This window comes from Equus asinus, chromosome 25, assembly GCF_041296235.1.
Source record: "Equus asinus isolate D_3611 breed Donkey chromosome 25, EquAss-T2T_v2, whole genome shotgun sequence".
Taxonomy (NCBI): Eukaryota; Metazoa; Chordata; class Mammalia; order Perissodactyla; family Equidae; genus Equus; species Equus asinus.
In genome coordinates, this window is record NC_091814.1 from 51956920 (window position 1) to 51973716 (window position 16797).

At 37.1% G+C, this 16797-nt stretch overlaps 1 protein-coding gene across 3 annotated transcripts in view; it reads left to right on the plus strand.

Moving 5' to 3' along the window:
- The window catches only part of NME7 (NME/NM23 family member 7), a 227262-nt gene that overhangs the window by 58227 nt on the left and 152238 nt on the right, over positions 1-16797 (plus strand). For all 3 annotated transcript variants that reach the window (XM_070497395.1, XM_070497394.1, XM_070497396.1), the window contains exons 4-5: positions 10738-10848; positions 14864-14914. In XM_070497395.1, the coding sequence (XP_070353496.1) occupies positions 10738-10848; positions 14864-14914 (162 nt within the window). The remainder of the gene's footprint in view (positions 1-10737; positions 10849-14863; positions 14915-16797) is intronic.

The following is a 16797-nucleotide window of genomic DNA, read 5'->3' on the forward strand; positions in this document are numbered from 1 at the left end:
TGTGTGTCAGGTGCTGGGATGAACCGTTGTTCAGCTGGATAGGCTGGTGGTTAAAAAAAACTTTTGAATTTAATTAGTAAAATAACAGCCTGAATTGGGATGGTAGCAATAGGTCTGAAGAGGAAGGAAAGTATACGATTAACAAAAGTAGAGTAATAGGAGTAATGGTAAGCACTCACTGACTGTTAGCTATTCTTATATCAGGCGTGGTGTTAAAATGATTTGTAAGTATCATTTAAGTCCCACAGCAACCTAATAAAAAAAGTAATATTATGATTAGTTCCACTTCACAGATGGGGAAGTTGAGGCTTCAAGATGTTAGGTAGTTACTTGCTGAAGGTCAAGAGTAGAGGCAAGATTAAAGCCCGAAGTTGGCCTGAATCAAGAATGGGAGGATTTAATCACAGGCGAATGGATAGGACCTGGAAGTAGGTGCCCTCTTTCTGTCTCAGTTCATTTGTGTGTCTCCTGTGGCACCTGGCACATCTCCTCACGCGGTACAAGCACCTTGTCTGTATTAGCTGAATGGATCAATGAATAACAATTTAAAATTTATCTATTCTTTTTTATTTCCTCCTTGTTTTCAAATGATGACCTTTGATCTAGTCAACAAAGATGTTTTTGTCTAGATTGTTCATACCGGATGTTGTCTATTCTTGAGCTTTATTCACAGACTTAATGTATGTCCAGTAAATATTGGCTGATCAATTGAAGGAAAAAAATACATAAAAAAAGTGATACAGAGAAACTTATCTGTCTTGTTCACAACTGTGTCCCTTAAAACCATTGTAGCGATGCCTCGAACAGTAAATTATTCAAATGTGTGAAATTATTCACACATTTATTGAGCGAGTGAGTTTCTATCACTGTGAATAGCGGCCATGTCTGCAGGAAGAGCTGCTGGCTGGCCTCAGTATCTACTTCCCTCCATCCCGTTGCACATGGCTCTTCCTGTGAAGTAGAGAAGCCACAGCATGGTGCCCTCCATGTGTGGCTCTTTAATCTTCTCTCTTGATTGTCAAAGCTGCATTTGTCGTTCTGGCTTTTCCTCAGTTTTAATTTAGAAGAGAGAAGAAGTTGGAGATGCAGCTGAAAATCAGGTTATACCAAAAACAAGGACTTTTTAATAGTGTTTTTCTTCTGAATGTCAATTTTCAGTATCATTAAAATATTTAATTTTCAATCTCTACATTTATGAGTTTGCAACTTTCTGAGACTAGAATGATTATATTTGAATTGGAGGTTTAATTCTTTTGTCATCTTTCTTGGCTCTGGTTTCTGTGGCTTGTAGTTTGTATTGTTTTGGTGGATTCTTTGCATTTGTGGAGTGATTGTTGCAGTGATTAAAATAGGTATCACCTGGGGTCCAGCCCAGTGGCATAGTGGTTAAGTTTGCATGCTCCGCTTCGGCGGCCCAGGGTACATGGGTTCAGATCCTGGGCACAGACCTACACACTGCTCATCAAGCCATGCTGTGGCAGTGTCCCACATACAAAAACATAGAGGAAGGGGCCAGCTGGGTGGTGCAGTGGTTAAGTTCGAATATTCCTCTTTGGCGACACAGGGTTTGCCAGTTCGGATCCCTGGTGTGGACCTATGCACCACATAGCAAGCCATGCTGTGGTAGGCATCCCACATGAAAAATAGAGGAAGATGGGCCTGGATGTTCGCTCAGGGCCAGTCTTCCTTAGCAAAAAGAGGAGGATTTGTGGCAGATGTTAGCTCAGGGCTAATCTCCCTCAAAAAAACCCTCCAAAAGACAGAGGAAGATTGGCACAGGTGTTAACTCAGCAACAATTTTCCTCAAGCAGAAAGAGGAAGATTGACAACAGATGTTGGCTCAGAGCCATCTTACACACACACACACACACACACACACACACACACACAATCACCAGTGCTAGTTAAGGCTGTTTGTATAAAAACCTCCAAAAGTAATTAGATAGGAAAAAAAGTCTGCCAAACTGTTTTTTGAGATCTGACACTCAGATAACTAGCTGATTACATATCATCGGAATCACTCTCATAGTAATATTCTTTCTGTGACTTCTTTATGAGCCCTTTATAATTTTCCAGGTGGTTTGATACTCAGTGTGGGTGTTGGTACATAGGTGGTGATGGATCATTGGGGTGGTGAATGCTTCATAAAAAAGGAAGACCAAAGATTCCCAGGATGACTCTGAAGTGAGAAAAAAATTTAGGATATCAGATAAATAGAAATCTCTCATTGTTATGAGATCTAATGGTAAAAGTCTATAGGATTAAGAAACATGAATCATAATTCCTGTATTTGCAAGTGGTAAATATTTACAGCTTTAATTTTCTTGAGCACATTTTTTTTATGCCTGTCACAGTGATAGGCACTTTTCATATGCATCTCAGTTCAACTACTTTAAGTTTTCCTTTAAAAGTAAATGCAAAAGTAAATGAATTAGGGAGATGGGGTTAATAATGTGATGCAATCAAAATAAAATAATAATAGCTATAACAATTGTAATTTATATATATATTAACTCTGATTTGTCTAAAGTGAATATTGTTGATTTCGTTTTATAGAACGGTTAAGTAACATGACCATCACCACACAGCTAGAAAGTAAAGGGAAACCAGTAAGCCTTGCTGTGTTTGACTCTAACAATCATTTTCTTCCTATTAAACCTCTCATTAATATGTCGGTAAATACTACTGAATGGGGATGATTTCAAAACAGGAGGAACAGAAGAATGTGAAGACAGATTTTAAGTATTTGGCTTTATAAATATAATTAATGAAAATATATGCAGTGTTACATTTTTACTGACTTAAATTGTTTCACCATTTTCTCTTCTGATTCTTTCTTGACTGCGTGTGGGTTAGTAAATCCAGCAACCATTTGGGTGATTTAAGTAAACGTCTTCAGAATTCAAGAGTTTTAAAATGTATTGTTTCATGTAGATGACCAAAAGAAGTAGGCATATGGAGAAATACATGTATGTCTGTCATGGCCTCATAGCAATAGCTTCTTTGTAATAATTGTAACTTAGTCTAGTTCTCAGTTCTGTGTCGTGTCAAGGAAAATGCATGAACTAATTACATCCCTATTCATCATACTCAACTCCCTTCTTTACACCAGAAAGAAGTGGTGAGAGTCACAGTGAGTGAGGGAGGAGCAGTGAGAGGGAGTCACAGTGAGTGAGGGAGGAGCAGTGAGAAGGAGTCACAGTGAGTGAGGGAGGAGTAGTGAGAGGGAGGAGAGTTGATCTCCATGGTGCCTGTCAGCTAAATTTGAGGCAACTACCAGATCCTTGATATATATAATTCAATTTAGCTCACAAGCTAGCCTCACCTTTCCACCTGCCTTGACTGTAGCAACCTGACATTTGATTCACATTTCTATCCTCTCTCTTTTTTAAAATCACTTATTGAGGTGTAATCAACATACAGAAATCCATGGATATTTAATGCATACAGTGAGTTTGGAGATAAGTATACACATTTGAATCTATCACCACAATCAAGGATATAAACTCAGTTATCATCTCCAAAAGTTTTCTGCCGCTCCCTTTCTTCTTGTTTTTTTATTGATTTTTCTTTCATGGTAAGAGAACTTAAGACCTACTCTTTTAGCTAGTTTTTAATCTATCATGTCTTTATAAAGCTCCTCAAATCAAATGGATAAATGTTCTTAGTTGTCCGTGAGTCAGAGCATTTGATTTTAATTTTAGATAGTAATGAATTGATGCTTTGCGGTTTTACTGTTTAGAAGTGAAGACATGGTACAAGCTGCTTGTCATCTCTTGAGCTCAGTCCCTATTCTCTCCAAATTATTAACTGATGGAGCTCTGACACAGGAGCCAGATGAAGATCAAAGTGGTATGAGTTTTATTTAGACTGTTTGGTATAAGCTACATTTGAAAATGGTTTTGTTTTCTTCCTATTCCATCTTCTCCCACCCCACCCGCTGCCCTCACTCCTTCCACAATCTGGACCTTGGGGCCTGCCTGAGGGAGAGATGGATCTGCAGGACAGACCTTCAGAGCACTTGCCCAGGGTCTTCCTCCTGCCTCACAGCCCATCGGGCGTAGCAGATGGAGCACCAGAGAGGCTTCTATGCTGGACTCCCACTCAGCTGTGAACCAGGTGGAAGTGGGAGAAGAACTATAGACTATGCCCTGCTTGAGGGCCTGCAGGTCTGATAGAAGAGGCAGGGCCGCATGGAACCAGAGACCCTTAAGTGTGGCCAGATGTGAAGGAGCAAATGAACGGGTGGAGACAGGGCGCTCTCTCCTGGGAATGGAGTAGAAGTCACTTTACTCATGAGGATCCAGGGCACACATGTTCCCATTGTTTTAGGAGTTTTATTTCTTTGAGCCGGTTGGCCTTACAATTTCGAGCAGGCAATGCAGCTTCTTGGGGATGACAACAGCAGAATATTAGTTCAGCTCTGCTCTCACCTTTGGGAAGCTACTCCATCAGGACCAGTTACTGTTACTTTACGTATCCTCCTAAACCAGGGGGGAGCAGTTAAGTTTTGGCTGCTAAAAGGCACTGAAATGCATTAGAATAAGACCTTAATTCAATTACCAAGGCCTTGCTAAAAATTCGCCCCCTGATCTTTTTCTCATCTTTACTTATCTATGGTCTCATCCAAGGTGGCTTACTATTGATGATATGATAGCCCTAACAACAGCATAACTGCACCCCAAAAAGTAAGTTGAAAAACGCCTTCCCATTATTAAATTCCCAGGGAGAAATGAAGATTCCTTCCTCTGTAAAATAAAATTAAATTCTGACTTCTCAATTAGAGAACCCTTGGTCAGTTAACAGATTAGAGTTGGATCTCCTTTTCAGCTCCAGCCTTAGCCATCTTTCCCTAGAGTGGGCTTGATTGATAATGTATTTGGGTTAATTAATGTCTTTTTGCCACCTTTCTTTCAGATGTCTCTTGTAAACAGCATACAGGTGTTTCTTGCTATCCGAAAGTAGAAAGTAGAGTAGTGCCGTGAAACCTTTTGTAAACCAAAATGGTGTAAAGCAAAGAAGCAATTAGCTTTAATCTGTATGGGAAAATTTTTTGAACATTCCCAGACCTACAAAATAACCTAACAGATTATACCAAATTACAAATAAAGCCTAAAGTAACGCTAACATATAGTAAAAGCAGGAACGATATGATAAATAGACAGCCTACAGAAGGTAGAAATAACGTGCACACCACGTAGTTTCACTTACCTGAACCAGGAAGGCAGCGAGCACACTGGAAGGCTGAGAGGCGGTGGTGATGACGTGCGGTAGGCTAGGTTGTCGGAGGTTGGGGTGGTGGGAGCTGCAGGGGACTGGGGTGTAGGAGAGAGAGGAAGAGGGTCGTCTGCCAACATCTCATCACCTTCTGAGTCCACCAGGGCAGGCCGGTCACTAACGTCTACTCTTTCTTCCACGTCTGCCTGCCTCACGTGGAAGGTGGAGGTTCGCCGTCTGCTGTGGCTGCTGTGGAAGGCCTGAAATAGGACAGTGTGCTTCACTGCTTAGCCTCTGTAACAGCTCGCTGCAAAACAAATGCTGAACGCTATTTTTGCTTTTTGCCTTTTTTCATAAAAGCAAAAATCCTTTTCGGATTTCTTTCTGTTAGCAAAAGCAGGTACTAATGTAGGTTTTCATAAAAGTGAAGTAATGTAAAGTGAACTTTGAGATACTGGACAAAAACTATATAGCTCTTTTTTTTTCCTTTTCATTTAATCTGAAAACATTCAGATTTTCATTAGTAAGATTAATAAATGCACATTTACATGTGTTATTGGTATTTTTGTACATATTTCTACTATTTTAGTGCTTTTCTGTTTTTTCTTCTTTATATTTTTGGTTCTTTTGTTTAGTTGGGGTATTTTTTCTCAGTTCAGTTTTTTCCCCCCCCACTCTGTAGTTTTCTATTGAAGCCATAAGAGTTTCCCAAAGACTCAGTTGCTTAAACAATACAAATTTATTATCTCATAGTTCTGTAGATGGAAGTGCAACACAAGTCTCACCAGGCTGAGATCAAGGTTTTGGTAAGGCTGCCTTCCTTTCTGGAGTCTCTAGGAAATAATCCATTTTTGCTTTTTCCAGCTTCTTGAGGCTACCCACATTCCTTGGCTGTGGTGTCCGCCCATATTTGAAGCTCGTGGTGGCAGCCTGGGTCCTTCTCACTCTGACATCTCCCTGGTTCTCTGCAGCCAGGGCTCATGTGATTAGATTGGGCCCACAGTAAAGATCCAGAATAATTTCCCCGTCCCAAGGCCTGTAATCTTAATCACATCTGCAAAGTCCCTTTGCCACGTGAGGTGACATTCACGGAGTCCAGAGATTAGGACGCGGACATCTTTGTGTGGCTACTGTTCTGCCTACTGTATTTATTCTCTATTGGTTTGGAGTTTATATAATTCTATGTATAGAGTTTTATTTGGACTTAGCTGCACATTTGTTCATCAATTCTTCTTTCATATCCAACTGTCCTTTGGAATCATTTTTCTTCTTAAATTTATCCTTCATTTCTTGGTAGTAAACTATCTCGGTTTTTCTTTTTTAAAAATCTCTGTTTTTTGTTTGGCCTTCCTTCTTTATTTTTATTTATTTATTTTTTGAGGAAGATTAGCCCTGAGCTAACTACTGCCAATCTTCCTCTTTTTGCTGAGGAAGACTGGCCCTGAGCTAACATCCATTCCCACCTTCCTCTACTTTATACGTGGGACACCTACCACAGCATGGCTTTTACCAAGTGGTGCCATGTCTGCACCTGGGATCCAAACCGGTGAACCCGCGCCGCTGAGAAGTGGAACATGCGAACTTAACCGCTGCGCCACCGGGCCGGCCCCTGGCCGTTCTTCTTTAATGAGGCGTTTGCTAGGTATACAATTTGAGGTTTATAGCTAGTCAAGTTTCCTTTATTCCTCTTTTCTGTTATTATTGGTTTGAGAATTATATATTCCATCAATTTTCAATATTTTTAATATATGCAATTGAGTATAAATTTCCCTCTAAATACTGCTTATAATCACATACAGTTTTTTATGAAATTTTATAATGTTTATTTAGTTTGAAATATTTTCTAATCTTCCTATGTTGTCTTCTTTGATCCATTAGTCATTTAGAAGCATGTCTACCAGTATTGTCTTCATCTGAGAATGTCTTTATTTCACTTACATTCTTGATGCTACCCTCCAGTCTGTGTTGTATCTTTTTGTTTCTCTGTGCTTCATTCTGAATCTGCTCAAAATTCTTTCTTTGGTTGCATCTATTCTTCTGTCAAACCGTTTGTCTAGTTCTTGTTCTTATCACTAGATATTATAATAGATTTTTTCAAATCTACTTATTCATTATAGCTTATAGTTTTCTGTTGCCTGATGATATTTTGCAGGTTGTCTTTTAGTCCTTTAAGCATAGTTTGCATGGTTATTTTATGGACTATATCTGATACTTCCTGTATCTGAGTATTTGTGGGTCTCTCTCTGTTCCACGCTGTTTCTTCTCATTCTACCTCATGCTGGTGTTTTCTGTGTGTGTGTGTCTGTGTATGCGTGGTTATCTTTGTGTGATGTTGCTTGTCATGTGTGTGTATGTGTTTTGGGTGCCTGTATGTGTGTGATATATGTGTGTTGTGTATCTATATGTGAATTATTTGAGGTACAATATGAAGTTACTTTCCTCCTAGGGAGGAATTGTGTTTGCTTCGGACTGTGTCCTGGAGGCATCAGCAATCTGGATGACTCTTAAATTCAAAATTGGAAGTTCCCAGACCACCGAGGTGATATGAAATTGTGCTGCCAGACCACACAAAGCCTGGTTGTTACTGTTCACCCTTAGGATATAGCCTTGGTCCCAGAGAGATTCCTCTGTTAAGTTTTGATCCCCTCTCCCAGTGACATAATACAAATTAAAGTTCAGATTTGCGAGACACGCGGTGCTGTCAAGGCAAGTACAACTTTCATTCTCATTTTTCCGGACTCTCTTTTTCTTTCACTTTTGTACTAATTATTACTTAGTATCTAGTCAATCTATCTTTGCTTTTAAAAAATATTTAAAAGATATCTTATACACTGTTTTTAGTTTTCAGTGGAAGAATTGCTCTGAATAATTTTGCCATTGTTGCCAATTGAAAGCTCTGGCTCAGTGTAGTTTCCTCCACAGGTGCCTCATATAAGACTATTTTCCTTTATTTGTTGGGCAAGTGCACACTTTATGCTTGCCAAAAAAACATAAAAGAAACCATAAATTTGGCCTTCGGTTGATGTTTTAGAATGGATTTTTATATGCTTAAGGCAAATATGAATACCTTTTGAAATATTTGCGTAAATTAATGTGGATTAAAGTTTATGAATGTATTCCTCTTGGTGGACAGCATTCAGAGTCCATAGCATTATATTATCAAGGATGTTTATTACACTGCAATTGATTAGTCATCTTTATCACACACATATTTGCTGCAGTTTTTGCTCAGAGCCTGATGGTGTATGAAGACACATTTTTTGCATGGCTCTGTGAGAATTATTATTTTTCAGAAATCTGTAACCTGTCTGAATTTTTTGAAGGTTGTGTAAACTTTTTTCATTCTCCATTGCTAAGAAGTTTTAATGTAAAAGAACAATTTTCTTATTTTTTTGTTTTCTTTTGAGAGCTTCTCGTACTACATCCTGCAGTGCATGCCTAATGCAGGAGAGAGGATTACTGTGTGATAGATGGTTACAGTGATGGTCCCCAATGAATCATACCTCCTGGTATGCACCTCCTTGTCTAGTCCCATCTCACGCTGACTCTGGACTCGCCCATGTGACTTGCATTGGTGAAAAGGATATTAGCAAACATGGCTCAAGGGGATGCTCGATAAGTGCGTGTATATTGGACCCTGTGTGGCTCTACATGACGAAGCTTGGTCTAGCCTCCTCAAGGATGAAAGACCGCAAGGAAGGAGAAGCCTAGCTGTCCTGGCTGAGCCCTCCAGCCAGATGCAGCTGCGTGAATGATCCCAGGTGAAACCACCACCCAGCCAGCCTACAGAGCTTGAGAAATTGTTTGTTTTAAGCCACTACAGTTTAGAGTGGTTTGTTATGCAGCACCAGACAACACTGGCACTGTTAATACATTTTTGTGGCCCCTGTTTTCTTTGTGCGCCATCTTCACTTTTAAATAACACATATGATTGATACCTGTCTTGTTTTCCCTCCCAAATACATCTTAATTATTATCTATTGAGCAATTAAGCACTGAAGACATGACAGAGGAATTTATTTAGAGTAATTAATCATAGTAATCAACTCTTTGTCTCCTGTCGCCATGTAAAGAGCAAATGGAATTGCATTTTAAACTAAGTTCTGTCTGTTTTTTATTTTCATGTTACTGCTTGTTCACAGAAATTGATGACTGTTGATGTGTTTCATATTTTCTTTAAGAACGATGGTTCATGAAAGTTCTTCCAGAGTTTAGCATAAACAATTTAGTTTGGCTTATAATATTTAAATAATGTGGGCTAAAAAGTGACAAGTTTTAATTGTATCTTCAATGAAGCCATATAATATAAAATACTGTAAGTGACTCATTTGCCTCAAAACAAAGAAAAAGATAGTCCAGTATGGCTTATAATAAACAGTGTAAGATGACCAAGTTTTGTTATTGGAAAGCTTTAAAGGCCAGCCATAAGTTATATCCACTTGTAAGTAATGATAATTGAATTATCATATCTTCAACTGAGTTTGTCTCACTGGTGAGAAAAACCACCTAGGAAAAGGCCAACCATTCTCCCTTTATAGATTCCTTGAGTTAATGCCAATGTGTCAGAACAATTGAACATAAAGAGGGGAAAGTGGCAGCAATTCTTTATCATAATTTTGCATGTCATATAAGTTGAATTACTCCAACTAATTTGATTTTTATCTTGCATTTGCAAATAATACCTTTGAGGGTTTTGGGATTATGCTTCCTTTTAATAATATTAATAGTGACATTATTTGTGGTGTGGAAGGAGCACAGACTTGGGAGTCTTGTGAGCTGGGTGTTTTGCCCTGCCCTGAAGATGCCACTGACCAGCTCTATAGCCTTTGGCAAGTTACCTCTCTGGGCTTAGTTTCCTCTTCAGTAAAATGAGGGCACTCAGGTGATCTCCATCTCCAAAAATCTATTAATTCTGTGGCTTCAGAGGAGGAGAGTGCATTGCTCTAATGTATCCTCTTAAAGAAGAGTGTGATTGTAAAGGTTAGCCTGGTGTTCGCTCTCCATGTATTTTATCAGGTGAGAAGACATTGGTTCTTTTTGCATCGCTCATGCAATGAATAAAGTGTTAACAGAAGAATTTGTAATTATTTCCAAATCAATGCTGAACTGACTGCATAGCATACATATGTTAAAGTCTAAGAGACCAAAAGTCAGGCTCATAATATATTTACTGCAACTTTTTAGAGATTTTTCCTCTTTTATAAAATGTATTCTAAGAAATAGAAATTTTAAACACCTGTGTTTTCTAATTTGGGCACATTCAAAATGACAATTTTAATTTTTTTCCCCCTAAGATTTTATTATAATTATTTTTAGGTTGGGTTCCTAATTTTGATTTCCTTGGGAAAAATAATTAACTTACTTTGTATAAGTTTTTAAGAGACTTTTAATACACTTTATAATTCATCTTGATGTTGGATGATCTAGGATGATTGTTAAGGAAATTAGCACAGCTTGAGAATTATAAGTAAAAACTGCTGAACTATTTTTATTTTCACATGTATTTTTATTTCTTTACAGAACGTTAGCCCTGATTAAACCAGATGCAATATCAAAAGCTGGAGAAATAATTGAAATGATAAACAAAGCTGGATTTACTATAACTAAACTCAAAATGATGATGCTTTCAAGGTAATTTGTTGATCGTTTTAAATTATGTAATGTCTGGTTCCTTTTTTTAAAAACTTCATCTTCTATCTTTCATGTCATTGTTTAAAATAAAAAACCTCCCACTGAATGGCAAAGAATAGTATAGTATTGGAATGAGAAAATGTGAGACAACAGGCAATCAGATGCATAAATAATGATTGAACTCTACGCAACTGGGAGTTGTCAGATTCCACATGCCTCATTAATTGTTTGTCTTCCATAACCCTGTGTGCTTTGTAACACCAATGCTTGATAACTGTAATCTCTTCTTCTTAGTATACAAGTATAACACACTGTATAAAAATCATAGAAGAGGAAATGAATGTTGATTTCTATTTGACAAGGGATTGTTACTGTTGAAATTTCCAAAACTGATGCGTTTGGAAATGTTTATATTCAGCTCCTCCCAATATATATAATTGGTAACATACCTATTTACTACTCTGAAAAGCAATCCATTTTCTCTGGCTAGGTATTTTCTAAGTTATTTCGTGAAAATAAGACTTCCCTATAGGTCGGGGCGTTAATGTAGCAGCCAGGCAGAGCTGGCTCCCGTGGTGTTCTTTTGTTTCTCCACTGTTTCTTTGCTTTTGGTCAGACGTCTTCTTACTGCTGTTCCTGGACATCTATTCCATAGGACGGTTGTTTTTTGTCTCTGTGAGAACAGGGACAATGGATAACGATAGATGTTCATTGCAGCTTTGATAAGTCTGATCCCTAGAAACCTTAACAAAACATCCTCACTTTTACCCCAACAACGACATATGTTTAATTTAAATTTTCACCCAATGTAAGATCTCCCAGTTTACTTATTTTCTAGAAGGCAAGGAGGCTTATATTTCAGAGCACAGAGTCTCGAGCCACAGTGCTTGTAACTGTGCCACTTACTGGGTGTGTGACTCTGAACAATTTATCTCTGTGCTTCAGTTTCTTCATCTGCAAAATGGAGCTTATAATAGCACCTGTCCGAAAAGTTGTTATGAGGGTCACTTGAGTTTAATATATGTAAAGTGCTTTGAAAAACCTTCGCACAAAGTAAGTGTATATAAATGTTAGCTATTATTGTTATTAGCTGTAGTACTAGTGATATCATTATTATTTAGTGGAAACCAAGGTCATAACCCTTTTTAAGTGGTGAAATTTGTCGTATTTCTATACATATGGAGAATGCTTGCTCATATAGCGTACAATGGGCCTGAATTCTGGAGAGATGACTTTGAATAGTTTTAGTGAGATTAAAAAGTTTTTACATCTCTGCACATCCAGTGCTTGATAATTTGGCATCAAACTTCCCATAATAAAGATGCCCAAGAAAATGTAACTGCTGCTTTAATTGTTCATAGCCCCTCATACATCTCTATTAATATTACTGTTGACTCTTGGATTTTACCCAACTTAAAAGCTAATAAGTCAGTCTGTTACTCTTTTGTGGATGCCAGCAGAAGACGTGAGACTTCTGGGTTAGAGACAAAGGACTTTATTATGGTACAGCAAGCAGCATGAGCATCATGTTTTTGTTGGTTCCCCTTGCCTCCATGTCCCTTGGGAATAATATGATATGGGCCCGGGTGGATGTTGTATACACAGTTGATTGCATCACAGCTGAGGAGCATTGAACTTGGGTTACCCACTGCTTCATTTGCAAGCAGTAAACAAGCCTGCTTTTTGTACTGAAGAGAGACATGACCTCATCCATCAAAGTTGCTCACTGTAAACATAACTCTGAGAAATGGTTAGAATAAAGAGCAGCTGGGGCCTTGCATTCTTGGCATACCCAGTAAGGCATGTTAGAAGTGCCAGAGACCCATGGAGGAGTATGTCCCAGTGCTTAAATCTTTTCTGAACTTATCTGCTCAAACTTCAGTTCCTCCGTCATGGCAGTATCTGAAAGGTAGCAGCTGAGTTCCATCTGACTTTGTACTTCTAGTTCTTGGATCAGTGCCTGATTCAAGGTCGCACTAAGTAAATATTTCATGAAAGAATTAATAGATAGATCTTTGCGAGAGAATGGTGAGTTTCTTTATAAAAACACAACAAGACATAACAAAACGACAACAATAAAATTTCTCTAGGTGGTGATGCATTTGTTAATATTTCTGTCTAAACTTTTCAGGAGAAGAATTAGATAAAACTGATGGGGAAAAGTTCATGAACTCTCATCTTGGTTTCAATTTTAGATTTTGAATGGAGATAACTATGGGGTTAGTGACATGTTAGAAGAAAACAATGAAGCAATTTCAGTAATTGAGACTTTTCGGTTCATTGATATTAAAGATTATGGTTGTTTTTTCTTTTTTAGTGGTGCAGTTGTGTTGAAAAGTTTAGAATTGGTCATTTTAGCACGCTTGCTGCTAACTCTTCTAAAATATTCCCCACCTGAGTTTTTTAGGTGTTCAGTTTCACCTCATTTTAGGCTGCAGGACAATACATCCATTTCATCTGCGTGAATTTTTCTCCTTACCCTCTAGAATTTTTTTTTCTGCAGTTGGTAATAGGAAAGGTATATGCAATCAGAGATTTGCAGCCAGAGAGGTTTGGGTTCAGCTCCCCCTGTGCTGCTTCCCTTACTAGCACTTTGACCTGGACAAGTTGTGTAATCCTGCTGAACTTACCTATGTTCATATGTAACAGGAAGGCGATCATACCTATTTCAATATATTGTTGTGAGGAATATGTAAAATAATTTAATGGCATATGGTAGGCTCTAGAAAGATGTTTTCTTCCCCTCCCATTTTTTGGGATGAATTTTATTTTATGTACTTGCATAGTATACTTTCATAATCTCTTCATAGCCAAACAGAATATTTCAGTACATTTGGTTTCAATAAGAGGATGCCCTGATATAGCTTACTATGTGAATTCATTTTGAAATAGGCGTGTAAGATCTTAAACCATTGCATACTAAATTGTCAAGTCTGAAAGGTTAATCATTTGCCAGAGGACACTTTACCTTCTTTGCTATTTTAAAAAGTAGTTGATGGAATGGCTCTGTGGCCTAGTGGTTAAATTCCATGCATGCTGCTTTGGCAGCCTGAGTTTGTTTCCCTACACCACTCATTGTTGGCCATGCTGTGGTGGCGACCCATATATAAAATAGAGGAAGACTGTCACGGATGTTAGCTCAGGGTGAATCTTCCTCAGTGGAAAAAAAAAAAAGAAAAAAGGACATAGTTGATGTTGGCATATATTTGTCACATACTACGAACTCACTTTAAAGCCTTTAAGAAAACGACGAGTTTGAGAGACACCTGATTTGAGATTTAGACTTTTCAGCGAATCAGTTTAAAGTCCATTATTCTTTCATTTTTCTCTATAGATATTCTTTAACAGGGATATACATTTAAAAAGCAAACCCCTATTTCCCTTAATAAATCCGGAATTCTGAATATCTCCATATTATCCCCTTGGTGATATCAGTTAAAGTATTAGTTTTTAATACATTAATAACCAATAAGAATACAGTGATATGCATAATTTGTCGAGCAGTTTTTAAAAATGTAAGTATATAGTCTTTTCTTTGGAGAGATCTATCTAAGAAAGAAAACTGTAAGTATTAAAATTCTAGCCTGACCTCTCAAGTTTAAAGCCAGTAGAAGAAACTGACAAATTTTGAATTTGAAGATGGCTTTGCATTTTTTGATGTAACTTATTTGAACTCTAAATAGAACAAATAATTCTTATTGGTCAAGTGTTAAACTTTGTTTCTAGAATGTTAAAGATGCTGGTGAAAAGGAAGAGAATAGGTATGAATATGAGTAGAAAAGTAAACATAGCCTCTTATATTCATTTTAATGTTACATGTTAACATAGATATCCTCCCTACTAGCAAGAAGTTTGAAAGGAAGGGGGATTTGAGCAGAATATTTGGTGAAAAATTATTAATCAATTCACATACAGATCAAATAAATAGATTTCATTTTTATTTTATTATATTAAAGTGAGCTAAAATAATATTCTTACACAATTCTTAACTATTGTCCTTTTGATTATTTTATAGGAAAGAAGCAACAGATTTTCATGTAGACCATCAGTCAAGGCCGTTTTTAAAGTAGGTGCTGAATTTGGAGCGAGTGGTGTGTAATGGAGGATATCCCAGAAAACTGGAGACTTTTACAATTCAAAAATTTGTTACATGAGAATAATCTGTCAAAACGACCCTGGCAGCATCTTACAACTGTAGAGAACTTTTTTTTTAAGAATTGCTTTTTCTGTCCTTTTATTAGATAAGAATTCTTATTTCATCATTAAGTATTTTAAACTTTAATCAGAAACAAATGAGATGAGTCGTTTAAATTATAAATAGCATAGCTTTTTTTAGATTTCAGTAGATTACAATAAAGTGATAATTATATTTTATGTTGAATATTTATTTTTGTTGTGCTTTTAAACCCTTATTTTGGTATTCTCATGTACATAAAACAATGTTCCTAGAACCCTTATATTTTTACTAAATAGTTTGATATACATTTTATTCCTTAAAATATAGCAACTAATATATGTTAGAAACTGAATTTATTTTCTAAATATTTGGGATGTATTTAAATTTAAGTGACTATTATGCAGCTCATATTATGTTGACAAGGGAGTGCTGTACGTGTCTCATGAAGAGGGATATTAGCCAAGACCTCACAATAGACATGCCATTTGTTATTCTGCACAGAACAGTGGTTTTTTTAAAGAGAAAATTATTATGTTTTAGATTATTTTAAATCATGCATTATAAAATATTCCTAAGACTTTTTAGAAGAGGCATACATAATTTTCTTGGAAATTATTCTTTGTTATAGTTTTTGTGTATGTTTGTAGCATTATATTATCGCTCCTAGTTTAGTGTCTTATATGTAATTACTGGTGTGCAGTAAATTGTATTAAATGAATGAGTTAACTAGTTTTCTGTTATTGAGAAAAACTCAAAAGACGTAGCTGTAGTAATGGGAAATAGATTTGTGAAGCAGTGTCTGTTATGATCAGGCGCACCATTCCCTGCATCACTACGTGCCACACTGCTATTATGGCCCCATTCTGCTATGTGTTCGGAGAACTTCCTATTAACAGGACATTAGATTATAAGTTTCTTGAGGAAAGGGTTTTGTTTTGCAGCATAGACTGATTTGTAGTAGGTAATCATTAAATGCACGTTGAGTGGATAAGCATGGGTTTTCCCGTGCTTTGAGTTCCTTAAATCTAATTTCCTTTTTTTTTTGGCAGCTAAGGCCTAGCAGAACATGTATGAGGAGCTCATGTGGGCCTTTTAGGATAGATGGTGTGAATACTTCCTTGTACTTGCTATTTTCTTAGACATATTCTTCAAAATGAATTGAAGTGATTTAAAAAGGAAGTGCTGAAGGGGGTTAGCTCATGTAACATGGTTCATGAGGGAAGGAAATGTGCAAAACCATTAGGAGGTAATAGACACAAAAGGGCTTGTCATACCATGCTCCTTTCTCCGGGAGGGTCCTGTCCTTCTCTTGGTTTGAATGAGAGAGAAACTTGGGCTTACTTTAAAAAGTATTTTGTCTCTGCTTGACATAGTAGGAGGAATGGTGTCACTTATTTCACAGTTAAACTTGTCATTGCTGCCTTATAGAGAAGTCGAAAAATAAAATGAGGTATTGTTTTTTATGCCTTTGGGTGCTGTGACTCGGTGCTGGATTTTTAATCAAGAACCTATGTGTATGCTTTAATAATTTAAAGTAGGAATAAGCCAGAGTAGTTTTTACAATAATAAAAGGATATTTCTTGAAGACCTGTTGATTTCTTTTTTTTAATCACTAAAACAACTCAATGCTTATTGATTGAAAGTTCATTGTCATTCTTGGAATTCTAAGAGTTGTACACAAAAAGAATAAATTCTTGCTGCAAATATGTTATAAGACATCACTCTCATCACTTTCTATATTATGAAATTTTATTTGACTACAATGGTAAGCC